We start from the raw sequence: 13,528 nt of genomic DNA, 5'->3' as shown, positions 1-13,528 counted from the left end.
TAAGTATCTCTGTGGTTCTATTTTCCCCCTTTTCCTAAAAGCAAAACTAATCATCCTGTCTTTTTTTCTTAAAGGACTTTCCGTGACATTTCTGAAGACCTGAAACCTTCTGTAGACTGACTTGGTTTCCAAGTGCAGTGATTTCTATAAGGAAATTCAACCTTGACTGTGAGTTCAGCTCAGCTGTGGCCTCCTGTCTGTTCAGCCGCGCCTGGCAAACAGAGCCCAGGACGAGACGCAGGAGCCTCCTGGCCTTCTGTACAGAACGCCTGGACAAGAGAGGACTGGCTGTGGGCTGCTTTGCATTTTGAAGCACAGCTTTAGAGCTCAGAAATGTGGTTTACTCACTTAAGTGTTGCTAAGATGGCTTGAAAAGTTTCAGTTTATACACTGGTATTGTGGCTTGAAATTTTCCCACTTTGGTTATGTATATTATAATACGTATTTATAACTTTTTTTTTTAAGAGCCGTAAACTACCTGCTGTATATAGTGTGATTTTCTCCTGTTTTAAGAAATCTGTCCTTAAACTTTTCTACAACAGTCAGTTTTCAATGAAGAGGGCTTTCACTTTTGAGAATGTAGTGGCTTGAGCAGGAAAAATGAGTCTTCTCCCTTCTTCCACAATGTATGGTCCTCTTATAAGAAAGATCAAATCTTCAGTGTAATGGTGGGTGGCTTATTTGAAGTTCAGTTAGTTGTATGTTGCAACCATAGGAGAAGAAAGACTGAAGCTCTTCCTCCCCCTCTCCCTCCATCCCCTATTACTCTATTGCCAAATTTCTAAACCTTGGCTGACCACACTGAAATTACTTAAGTATTAAGCTGCTATTAATGGTAACAATATGATAGAATTCATGTTGTGATTTTTTTTTTTCTTTCCAAATGTTTTAAGTAAAAAAAAATCTCAGGGGCAGCAGTGTTCTGATTTGTGAAATGTCTCTGTTTTACTCTTTAGAATTTGGCCAGTTAGTTACTTACTAGGGTAAAGTTTTGTATCGGTGAGCACAGTGCCTTGCACACAGACTCTAGATGAATGCTTGTTGAATTAAATCATGACTTTTTAAATATCTCAGATATCACAATAACCAGCATACTGCTCTACCTTTTACAAAATCTTTTTGCACATATCATTTCACAGTCACTTCACATCAGCTTTCATACAGCTTCATATTATTTTGTATTTCACACAGATGGAGAAGCTAAGGTTCAGAAAAGTGACCAACTCCAAGTCATAAAGTTTAGTAAAATTTGACCTCAGATCTTTCTTACTCCACAGTCTGCCAACCTTGCTATACTCCAATGACTCTTTTAGTATCTTTTTTTTTTAAATATAAATTTATTTATTTTAATTGGAGGCTAACTACTTTACAATATTCTCTTTTAGTATCTTGACACAGTTTTCCCAGTGCCTTGAGGTAGAGTCGTGTCCTGTTCTATTGCATAGACTGCAGTTAATGACAGGGCCAGGACTAGAACCCAGCTTTTACCTTTGTGCCCTTTCCCCTTTGTAAAACAACCGTCAGCCTCTTTCTCTGTCCCCAAGGGAGTATGCAGTATGGAGGAGAGAAGATTCTTAAGTAACAAAGATTTCCTTTTTGGGAAAAACATTTAAAAGTAGAAATCCTTTTTTCTAAAACTTTATTTTCTCATTAAGAAGCATCAGTTCAGTTCAGTTCAGTCGCTCAGTCATGTCCGACTCTTTGCGACCCCATGAATCACAGCACGCCGGGCCTCCCTGTCCATCACCAACTCCCAGAGTTCACTCAGACTCACTCAGACTCGATGACTCAGTCCATTGAGTCAGTGATGCCATCCAGCCATCTCATCCTCTGTTGTCCCTTTCTCCTCCTGCCCCCAATCCCTCCGAGCATCAGAGTCTTTTCCAATGAGTCAACTCTTCGCATGAGGTGGCCAAAGTACTGGAGTTTCAGCTTTAGCATCATTCCTTCCAAAGAAATCCCAGGGCTGATCTCCTTTAGAATGGACTGGTTGGATCTCCTTGCAGTCCAAGGGACTCTCAAGAGTGTTCTCCAACACCACAGTTCAAAAGCATCAATTCTTTGGCGCTCAGCTTTCTTCACAGTCCTGCTTTCACATCCATACATGACCACAGGAAAAACCATAGCCTTGACTAGACGGACCTTAATTACATTAAATTTATTCTGATATTACTTAAGAAAAACTTGGTCTAGAAAAGAGGCTACTGTGAGGTCTTTGTTTATACAATAAACTATATGCAGATCTCTTATATTTCCTATGAATCCTTCAACAGTTACAGTCTGATAGTCCACCAAGTGCTACATTGGGCATTAATTAACTCATTCTTTCCTTTAATCACTTGTTCAGTCATTCATTCTGTAAAGCATTGATTGAGAGTTTCCCAAACTGTGGGTTTCATGCTGGGCACTATACAGGGTGCTGTAGGGGGTAACTCATAAGAAGGCCTTCTCTTACCTTAAATCTTAGCCATATTATGTGTATTGCTAAAATTAAAAATGTTGCATTAAAAGTTTTAAGAAAGAAATCAGGTTTGTTTTTGTTAATGATGTAATGATAAGTTTACAGCTGTGATTAGCACATATTTATAAAAGGTAAATATTATGCACAATGAGTTAGTGTGCATATACAAATTATGTTCCTCCAAAGTGTTTTTAGCTCTATAAAGTGAAATGGTAAACATATAAACGAGGTTAATATATGGTTCTTCCTGGTCATAATTGTTAGTATGAATGCTAGGTTTTTAGAGGGGGACTCTGAGCCCTAAGAGAAGAGTTTAGAGCTGTCAAAGTTGGTTCTGATGTAGTATCTCCCTGAAATATCAAGAGCAGAGGTGCCCCAGACTACTACCCAGTCGTATCAGGAAACTTGAACTGTCCCAGTGCTCCAGCAAGACGATCTCAGCATTTGACCCAGAAAGAGAACGTTTCCCTAAAAACAGATAATTGATGAAGTATAAGTAGCTTCAGTAAAAACTAAGTACAGAAATCCTATCACAGTGTTCTGCATTTTATTGCTTTATTAAAGATAAGTTTGAAGGTCACACTCAGTACTCAACTGTAAACTGAATGGAGGGGAAAAAAGCTCCCCACACAGTATGCGCCTCTCTTTTCTGAGAGAGAACGGGGCATAGGATTTTCAGCATAAACCCATGCCATGTAAGTCCAGCATCAGTTCCAAAATTTCTATCACACTCTGTTTCTGGAAGTGATCTCTGCCAGACTGCCTTAGATACCAGTTTTATTTATTTTTAAGTTTGCAGGAATTCTTAACACCCATTTCCATTAAAGGTGGTTAGCTGGCAGAGTTTTCCCTTGACTTTTGAGACTGATGCAGATTGACTCTTGATACCCAAGAAGCGTTATTTAAACAAACTGAGTAGCTTTGGAAATAGCAGTTTATTCCACTTGGAGGGCTTGCAGATGAGGTCCTCTGGCTAACCTTGGTCTTAATAAGAACCCGCTGTGACCCCTCTGGACTTTCTAGTACTTCTGGTTCCACTTTGGTTGTATTCAGCGTTGCAGAATGTGTCACTACTGAGCCAGATTTACTCAGAAATTCAGGCCATGAGGGGTTAGCCTAGAGCAAAGTAATTTCAGGTGAGCTCACCAGAGCTTTCAACCTCAAGGTTTATAGGAAACTGCGGTCTCCATTAAGGGTATTCCAAGATCCTTATTAAAGTATTAGAGTTAGGCATTTTGCAGTAGAAATAGCCCCTGGCAACATAGTTCCAAATGTTAGTTCCAGCCAAAGACAAGTATTTTTTTGTTTTTATGTATTTCTTGTCTTTGCATATTTTGCCATCAAAATATATTCATTTCATTAACTTATGCACACATGCATGCTAAGTCACTTCAGTCATGTCTGACTGTTTGCGACCCCATGGACTGTAGCCTGCCAGCCTCCTCTGTCCATGGAATTCTCCAGGCAAGAATACTGGAGTGAGTTGCCATTTCCTCTTCCAGGGCATCTTCCTGACCCAGGAATGGAACCTGAGTATCCTGCATCTCCTGTATGGTCAGGCAGATTCTTTACTGCTAGCGCCACCTGGGAAGCCCCAAGAGTTCAGATCAGTTCACTTCAGTCTCTCGGTTGTGTCCAACTCTTTGCGACCCCATGAATCACAGCACACCAGGCCTCCCTGTCCAGTGTTCAGTAATTATTTTTCAAAATCTCATTTTATTTGGAAATGACCTAGCTAGTCAATAAACTTTCATCACTTAGTTTAGTTACTTCAATCTGGAGAGACTATTTTAGATAGACATCCCTACTAAACTATAATTATTCTTAATAGAGTTTGTCTGAAAGCTCGTCTCATTTATATTTTTCTTTTTTAAAGTTTCTTCACTTGAGTTACTTTCCTTGTTGACAAATTTTGCTTACATTAAGATCTGCAAAAATAATACTCATGCTATATGAAACCACTAAACAGTTAATTTTTGTGGTAGTTTAAGAGAATTATAAACCAACATGTTCTGTCTGCCTTCTGGAGTCATAGAAATTCTGTGCTAGAATAGGCCTTGTATAATTAGGTGATCCTGTCATTTAACAGAGAAGGAAACAAGTCCATAGGTTGAAGTGTCTTTTCTAACATGGCGCCCGTCAGTGACAATTCGGAGTAGAGTCAGTTCTTTTTTCTCTCAGTCCACTGTTCTACTTCTCTTCCCTTTCCCTCCTAGTTGAGTTGTTGTTGTTCCGTCGCTAAGTCGTGTCTGACTCTTTGCGACCCCATGCAGCTTGCCAATTTTGGGAAAAATGTGTTCCTTATAGCAGTAGTTCCAAAGAATGTTGTTAGATGTTCTAAGTGAATGAAAGTGTATATGGAGTTGGGGGAAGGGACTCTATGGTCAGTTAAAACTGAGGAATGCTGAATTTGTTTCCTTTCTGAAGTAGGACTTCGAAGAGTTTTTAACATGCTATTATATATTGTGGATTTACAAGAGGGGACAAAGACTCTGTTTACGAGACTTATGTGACCTTAAACTACACCTTCATCCTCTTTTTCTCAGAGCATCTCAAAGGACTTGGGGTCCTTTGGGAAACATGGCTTTCAAATAAAAATTTACAGCTCTTTTAGAAGACATCTGTAATAGAATTCGAATGGCAGGCTCATCTACCATGTAAACTGTAATATATCTCAAAGTTTAGTGAAATACCAGAAAAAAACTGTATTTGCCATTCAGAGCTATACATCAAGTATAGAGATTCTTTTCCACCTATGGTGTGTAAAGTCAGTATTTGTGTTTTACTTTTGAAAGTTTTTCAAAGATCAGTTAGAGTGCAAATGCAGCGGTGATATGTTGACATGACATTTTAATAACGCTTTTGTATTGTACTTTATAGGTTTCAGACTGCTTTCATAACAGCCCTGTGAGATAGGCAGGTATCAAGTATTATCAGATCAAAGCTCAGAAAGGTTTTTTGTGATCTTTCCCTTAAGTTCATACCACAAAATGATGGAGCCAGAATTCAGTTGCAGAAATTCTGACTCCAAGTCCAGAGTTCTTTACTCCACACCTGGTTTCTTACTTTTTATTCTAGCTTTATATTTTACTCTGAAAGCTGTGGTAGCAAATTTAAAACATTGTTTTGGCTTATTATCAAATACTGTTTTTAATGGCAGTGACTCAGAAAATGTAACTCCAATTGTAATTATTCCAAAGAAGACCCTTCTTTTGTGCTTTGCAGTGCCACTTGTCTAGGTGATGGGAGTATATTTCAAGTACCATTTGATTTTGAAGCCACGATTGGATATATAGTTGTTATTGCTCATGTAACTTGTGGAAAATGTATCATCTCTGCATTCTCAGGCAAAGTAGAGATGGTTTGAAAGTAAGAAAGATTATTCAGATATAACCATGTGTCTTTATTCTCACAAATGCTGTTTCTTAGCTTTAACTTGCTTTGACAACCTACTGATGTAACATCTTTGTAAATGTAAAAGTATTTATATTTTGAAATAAAATTACTAGTGTTGAATGAATCAAGTGGTAAACTTAGTCTCTGTTGAGAAATTTGATCTTCAGTGAAGTCAAACTTTAATGAATACATCTGTCCATCTCTTATGTCTTATATCTTGCCTTTCCTTTGGCACCAGTGCGTACAATGAATTTTTATGGAACATGGACAATTTACATAAGGGGAGATGTGTTTGTGAAAGCTCCAGAAAGACTGTAACCTGTAGAAGTCCTTAGGGTAGAAGCCCGTCCCTACAGGCTTGACTCCTGGCCTGGCCTACCAGTTATTAATAGTTTCAATCCCAGCGCAGTTTCCAGGAATCCTGGGGAATTCGGATTTAGGGAGAGTCATTTCTCCGGAGAAGGACAGGTAGCTTCGCTGAGCATGGATGTCCTTGCTCTGGTAAGAGGCCACATGTTCGTGGGAGGCCCTCAGGTATCCCGTGCCTCTGATTTGGCAGGAGCGAGACTTGTGCGGAACCCACTGAAGAATGATGTGGGAAACAGGGTGGGTGGAATGGGGGCAGAGGGGCGGGGCCCGGGCTGGGGGGCGGGGCTGCAAGGCGGACCCCAGGCCGGAGCGCGTGGAGGCGGGGTGGGCGGGGTCTTCCGGGGGCGGGGTCTCGGGCGGCGCGGGTGCCTTGCAGCTGCGGCGGGCAGGCAGGCAGGCTGGCTGGCGGGAGGCGGCGGGCCCGTAGCGGCGCAGTGTCCCGGCTGCGCGACGGGCTGAGTAAAGGCCATGGCCGCCTCTCCGAGCCCCGCAGGCGGTGGTGGCGCCGGGGCAGCGCACGGCTCCGGCCCATCGAGCTTCGCCTTCGACTCCGGACTCGAGATCAAAACTCGCTCGGTGGAGCAGACGCTGCTGCCACTGGTTTCTCAGGTAAAGCGGCGCGCGCGGCCCCTGATCTTACCCCCGCCGGCCGCGGCCCGCGATGGCGGCGGTCGCTCCCGGTGGGGGCCGGGCCGGGCCGGGCCGGGCGGGAGGCAGCCGCTGCCCCACATTCCGTGCCGAGACTGCGGCGTCGGCGTCTGGTTGCCTTTCTGGGGCTTGAGGACTGGCCTTCGTTGAGGCGGAGGGAGTCTGGACCATCCGAAATCCGGCTGCGGGGCGGGGAGACCTGTGCGGACCGGAGTCCGGCCGCAGGTGCGCCGCCAGGCTTCCCTACCCGAACCGCCCCGAGACTGCGACTCCGGCGGCCCCCGGCCCTGCTCCCGGGGAGCGGAGGGGACCCCCGCGGGTGCTCCGCTGGCGCTCAGGGGCCCTCCTCGCGGCCGTCACACCTTTGCATCTCCAGTCCCAACCCGGACTGTAGCCAGTCTGGCTGGCGCGTGCCTCCGAGTCCAGCGTGCTCTCTCCCCTAGGCCTTTGTCCCTTCCCCGGATCGTGTGTAAGTCTGCTCCCCAGTCGCCCATTTACCCCGGGCCACCCTTCCCCTTAACCTGCCTGCTCACCTCACTTTAATTGGCTTTTGCCCTGCCTCGGAAGGGTGAAGTGGAGGACCGCCTGATAGTTAATCCGGGTACACATCTTTTTGCCAAATCCCATTTGGGATGTATGGTTTATTGAATTTACCGATCACAACAGAAGTCTGGAATCAGCTAATTGACGCGCTTAGCTTTAGAGAATTTTTTGTTACTGAGAGCCGACTTATACGAACCCTCGGGGCTAGAATTCCTCAGCTAGGTCTGTTATGTGCCAAGCACTGTGGGCAGTGAAAAATTCTGTGCCTTAAGGAGCTCGTTGGATGTGTGACTCACAACTCCTTTGTAACGTCTTGATGATTCACATTCATATTGCCAAGATTTTCAAGGTAGAAGGAATCTTAAAAGTTATCTGACTCTGAATTTTAAAAAATTCTCTCTTACAGCATCCTTGACATCTGGTCACCAGGGCCCTGCTTAAACATGCTCAGTGGTTGGGCCTGTAGCTCGTCCATAGGATTTTCAATAATCCATCCCAGCCTGCAAATATTTGATAACAGTAGTCACACATGTCCCATATTTCTGTTATGCTGATTAAATAAACAGCCCCATTTTCTTCACCTGTGCTTATTTTAGCCTGGCTAACAGAACAGTGAATAACCTTGATGCTGTGTGTGGGCCTTCCCTTCATTGTCGGCCAGAAGCACTGACAGGTGGGATGAGTTGAGGATCAGTTAGTGATGTCTGCATTGCCCCCTCCTACAAAAGAATACCATTACCACCACCAACACAACCACAACAGAAAATGAGAAATACTGGAGTAGTTTTAAGAGAGAGTTAAGAGAGTGGTATTTTATCCATTTAATAATAATAATAATCCAGATAGAATGCTTACTATGGGTGAGACCGTGTTCTATGCACTTTACACTTATTAGCCCATTTAATTCTCATAAATCTTATAGGGGTAGATGTTTATTTTCATTATATGAAAGAGGAAGCTGAGGATAAGGGACTTGTGGGACTTTCACCCTGTAAATGTCCAACTGGGGTTTGCACCCTGACAGCCTGGCCCCAGAGTCTTAGCTACACCGTGTTGTATTTGTTGTCTCTAGAGATTAGAACCAGTGTTCTTGCCTGGAGAATCCCAGGGACGGGGGAGCCTGGTGGGCTGCCATCTATGGGGTCGCACAGAGTCGGACACAACTAAAGCGACTTAGCAGCAGCAGCAGCAACAGCAGAGATTAGAAGACGTGATGAGGTCAGCTAGTAGTAGGTCCAGATAAGAGAGTCACAATGGCAAAACAAGGTTGTTGTAATCTGGGGAAATGGTAACATTTCACACTATCACTGCTAAAAATGTATCCTACAAGTTCTGCATTGTGTAATTCAGGGGTAAGAGAGGGTGGAGAGAGTAGGAGAGTGGAGAAGGAAATGTGCATTGGCTGCTGAGAGTTAACTAGAGGTCAGTGCTAACTGGGGAAAATATGGGCATTTTTTTTTTGTTTTTCCTTCCCTGTTAAAGGCTAATTCAGGGCCATAGCTGAGGTTCTGCATCCCATATATTATGTGTCCACAGCTATATCTTTAGCATTATTATAACTGATGATTAACTGTGAAAGTGAAAGTCGCTCAGTAGTGTCTGACTCTTTGCGACCCCATGGACTATACAATCCATGGAATTCTCCAGGCCATAATACTGGAGTGGGTCGCCTTTCCCTTCTCCAGGGGATCTTCTTGACCCAGGAATCAAACTGGAATCTCCTGCATTGCAGGCGGAACTCAACAACAACAAAAAGTTAAATCTTGCTTAAAATCAAGAAATATCTATAGCATGGGCAAAACACAAAGCAGAAGTGTGGAATGTGATTTAGAATGATTTTTATGTTTTAGTGAGTATTAGTGGATTCGAGTGAAGCTCTCTAGAAAACTCATGTCCAGGAGTCTCATCTTTCTAAGGATGCTGCATAATATTATTCAACTCATGTTTTACCACCGTATCCATTAGACTAGTTTAAGGTTTTTAGGCAAGCATTTGTTGTAAGCTTTCTAGTTACTACTCTTCGAGGGGCTTGTGGGAGATAGGACAGGTACAGAATAGCACGTGGCAAGTGTCAGATGAACATCATCAATAGTAAATGCTCTAAGAGCTCAGAGCAGGTGTGGATGAGTCAGCAGCGATACCCTAGAGGAGATGGGGTCTGAGGTGAGCAAGTAGGGCTATTCTTGTACAGTTTAGTCAGTTTTAAGCAGTTTCTACTCAGATCATTTAACCTCTTCTGGCTCTAAGTAAAAAGTTCTGGACTACTGGTCTTTTTCTAGGAATGTGAAGTTACATCAATATTAGACAAATGTACCTGTATAATTTTCCTCATCACATATTAGAAAAGATACTGTTCTTTTCAGTGGATGCAGGAAAAAAAGTGAAAGTGAAGTCGCTCTGTCATGTCCGACTCTTTGGGACCCTGTGGATTGTAGCCCCCCAGGCTCCTCTGTCCATGGAATTCTCCAGGCAAGAATACTGGAGTGGGTTGCCATTTCCTTCTCCAGGGGATCTTCCTGACCCAGGGATTGAACCTGGGTCTCCTGCATTGCAGGCAGACTCTTTACCCTTTGAGCCACCAGGGAAGTATTCGGTTAAATTCAACTCCTCATCGTGATAAAGAGTGCATAACAAACTAGTAATAGAAGTTGTTGTTCAGTCACTCAGTCGTGTCCAACTTGTGATCCCATGAACTGCAGCATGCCAGGCTTCCCTGTCCTTCACCATTTCCTGGAGCTTGCTCAAACTATGTCCATTGAGTCGGTGATGCCATCCAACCGTCTCATCCTCTGTTGTCCGCTTCTCCTCCTGCCTTTAATCTTTCCCAGCATCAGGGTCTTTTCTAAGGAGTTGGCTCTTCGCATCAGGTGCCAAAGTAATGTAGCTTCAGCATCAGTCCTTCCAATGAATATTCAGGGTTGATTTCCTTTAGGATTGACTGGTTTGATCTTGTAGTCCAAGGGACTCTAGAGTTTTCTCCAGCATCACAGCTCAAAAGCATCAATTCTTCCGCGTTTAGCCTTCCTTAGGGTCCAACTCTCATGTCCATATATGACTACTGGAAAAACCATAGCTTTGACTAGATGGATCTTTGTTGGCAATGTCTCTGCTTTTTAATATACTGTCTAGGTTTGTAATAGCTTTTCTTCCAAGGAGCAAGCGTCTTTTAATTTCATGGCTGCAGTCACCATCTGTAGCGATTTTGGAGCCCAAGAATGTAAAGTCTATCACTATTTCCATTGTTTCTCCATCTATTTAACGTCATAGCAACAAGTCAAATTTAAAATAAACATTTCCTTAGAGAAATGGAGTCTACAAATAAATTTTAAAAATTTAGAGGTTTAGTAAGTTCACTCAGTGTAAGAGTTTAAGTCAGTTGCACTTTGCTCTGCATTAATAACAGAAAAGTAGTCCTAAAAAATGATACCAGTTATAAATCAACTCATACTCCATTAAAAATTTGTTTAAATTTTTAAATACCAGTTAGAATAAAAATGAAAGCAAAATATGTGTATATATGCGTCTAGTAAAAGAGTTGCTAAGCTTTGTGGGGAATTTTATGAGAAGGCCAAAGTAGAGCTAAATAAATGGGAAAGAAGTACCATGTTCTTGGCTAGATTGACTTGATGTCATGGGCATATCAATTTTCCCTGTGCCAAGTCGCTTCAGTCATGTCAGACTCTTTGCAAACTCATGGACTGTAGCCCATCCAGCTCCTCTGTCCATAGGATTTCTCAGGTAAGAATATTGGAGTGGGTTGCCATTTCCTCCTCCAGGGGATCTTCCTGACCCAGAGATTGAACCTGAGTCTCCCGCATTGCAGGCAGATTCTTTACTATCTCAGCCAGCAGGGAAGCTCCCAATTTTCTCTATTGATATGTAAATTTAATGTGATTCCAATGAACATTTCATTGGAATTTTTTTAGTAGAATTTGATAAAAGTAATACTAAAATTTATATGAAAGAATATCAGAATACCAAGAATATCAGAAGAGAAACAAGGTGGGTGGAGTTGCTCTACCAGATTTCAAGTCTTATAAAGCTAGAGTAATTAAGACAATGTGGGTTTAACAGAAATGGACAAAGAGCCTAGTGAAACAGAATAGAGAACTTAGGAACAATCACACATATATGGAAACTTGATAATTCACAGAATGGGCACTTCTTGTCAGTAGGAAAAGGAAGAATTTTTTTTAAAATGAGGATAATTGGTTATCTAAATAGAAACACATGATATTGCATCTCTGTCTCACAGTATATACAGAAACAGTTCCAAATGGATTAAAAATATCAATATGGAAGTAAAAACTTACTTTTAGGCAAAAAAAATTGGGCAATATTTTCCCCACCTCGGTGGGAAAGGAATTCTTAATAGACCGAAAGTGAAGATTAATATATTTGCTCCATTAAAATGAAGAATCTTTGTTCGTCAGAATTGAAAGGATAAGCCATAAAGCAAGAGAATATGATTGCAACAGAAATAACCACCAAATGATTGTAGCACCCAAAATAAATAAAGGACTCCAATGAATCAAAAATAAGATTACCCATTAAAAATTGGTAAAATAAATAGTCATGTTGTAGAAGAGGAAACAGATGGCTAACACATATGTGAAAAGATGCTCAACTTTATTAGAAACCAGTGAAGTACAAGTTAAAACCACAGTGAGCACAAGCATTGGAATGGGGAGCTAATGGAAATGTCAGCAGTACGACCATTTTGGAAAACAATTTGATGTAATATATTAAAGTTGACAGTGGGTATTACCTACGCCCAGTAATTTCGCTCTTAAATCCACACCCCAGGAGAAAATCCTGCACGTGTGTTAGAGACATAGTTTGGAATGTTGATAGTTTGCTTCTAATGGCTCCAAACTGAAAACTACCCAAACGTCTTTTAGCAGCAAAGCTGTTTAAATGAAGAGTGCTAGGTTCATAAAATGAGACACTGCTGCAGCGGTGAAATGAATGAACCATGGCTATAATTATCAGTCTGGATGAATCTCCAATGTTAAGGAGAGAAAATTAAAAGGTTCAAAGCAGGCACAACAAAACCATGTATCATTTAAGGATATAACATAGGTGCAATCGTTATAATAAGGGGAGGGTGAGCACAAAATTAGGACAGTGGTTTCTTTTGGCCGGTGAGGGGGTGATCTGGAAAGTGAGGGACCCATAGGGCACCTGGATTTTCAGAGGTGCTGGTAGTGCTTTCTGAAGGTTGGTGGTAGGTGTGTTTTGCCTTCCTGTCATTTCTTTAAATGATACAAATATCTGTTATATACACTCATTTGTTGTATGTTTTGTAATTCAGACAGTTTTTTTACATGCCCTGGGCTAAGTCCCAAGCACAGTTCCTGCAGAGCGGCACCCACCTTCTTTAATAATCACTTTATTCTTCCTGTCAAAACTCCCACTCCCAGTCTTACAATGCTTTTATCCAAGGAAGGGAAGAGGGAAATCTGCCACACAGCCCCACCCTAGCCTGGAATGTTATTCTACCACCCACCAGTCTTTTCCTGTCTTTGATAGATTTACTGTACTCACCATTACACAGAGGCTTGAAGTCTCTAGGGTAGCTCCCCTGTCTTCTCGCTTCTCACTGCACTGTCCTGGAAGCTTTCAGGATCGATGGTCTCACCAAGTTGGAGATGCACTGAGTCCATATGGGGAGCTCTGCTGATCTGTGTATGTGAATATTGGTGTTTTTAATGCAAAGGTAAAACACAGAAATGGTGTATAAAGTGAGTGAAAGAGCCCCTTTTTCTCCTTTTAAAGACCTCAGCGTGATTCAGCGTGCTTTCTTCTATATTGGTTTCTATAGCAGATTAGTCAATTTTTATATGTAGTGATTTTGATTGTTTACTAGTGAGTTAAGCCCAGAGATGAACTTCTCTGTCCTGGGCTGACTCCCTTGTTTTTCAGGTCTCAAGGAATTAAGACTTTGTTCTGTTTTCTGGCCTACTGCCAGGCTTGTTTTTTTTTTTCCTTCCTGGATCTTCACCTCTTTTCTTATCTTCCCACAAAATAAACTAAGATAATCCATTTCAATCAAGAGATTAGTGTCAGTTATTCTAGAAAATAAGATAGCATCACAAACATGAGGAAAGA

At 42.0% G+C, this 13,528-nt stretch overlaps 2 protein-coding genes across 4 annotated transcripts in view; both read left to right on the top strand.

The window, feature by feature from the left end:
• The window catches only part of TMEM245 (transmembrane protein 245), an 83,907-nt gene extending 77,926 nt beyond the window's left edge, over positions 1–5,981 (top strand). For both annotated transcript variants that reach the window (XM_061426429.1, XM_061426428.1), the window contains one exon: positions 75–5,981. In XM_061426429.1, the coding sequence (XP_061282413.1) occupies positions 75–120 (46 nt within the window). In that variant the 3' untranslated portion in view covers positions 121–5,981. The remainder of the gene's footprint in view (positions 1–74) is intronic.
• A 586-nt stretch (positions 5,982–6,567) lies between these two features.
• CTNNAL1 (catenin alpha like 1) overlaps positions 6,568–13,528 on the top strand; it is a 56,693-nt gene continuing 49,732 nt past the window's right edge. The window contains exon 1 of one of the 2 annotated variants that reach the window (XM_061426430.1): positions 6,568–6,835. In XM_061426430.1, the coding sequence (XP_061282414.1) occupies positions 6,695–6,835 (141 nt within the window). In that variant the 5' untranslated portion in view covers positions 6,568–6,694. The remainder of the gene's footprint in view (positions 6,836–13,528) is intronic. The other variant, XM_061426431.1, reaches the window with a different exon arrangement.

The sequence above is a fragment of the Bos javanicus genome, chromosome 8, assembly GCF_032452875.1.
Source record: "Bos javanicus breed banteng chromosome 8, ARS-OSU_banteng_1.0, whole genome shotgun sequence".
Classification (NCBI taxonomy): Eukaryota; Metazoa; Chordata; class Mammalia; order Artiodactyla; family Bovidae; genus Bos; species Bos javanicus.
The sequence above is the reverse complement of the archived record's forward strand: the minus strand, read 5'-3'. Positions and strand labels throughout refer to the sequence as shown.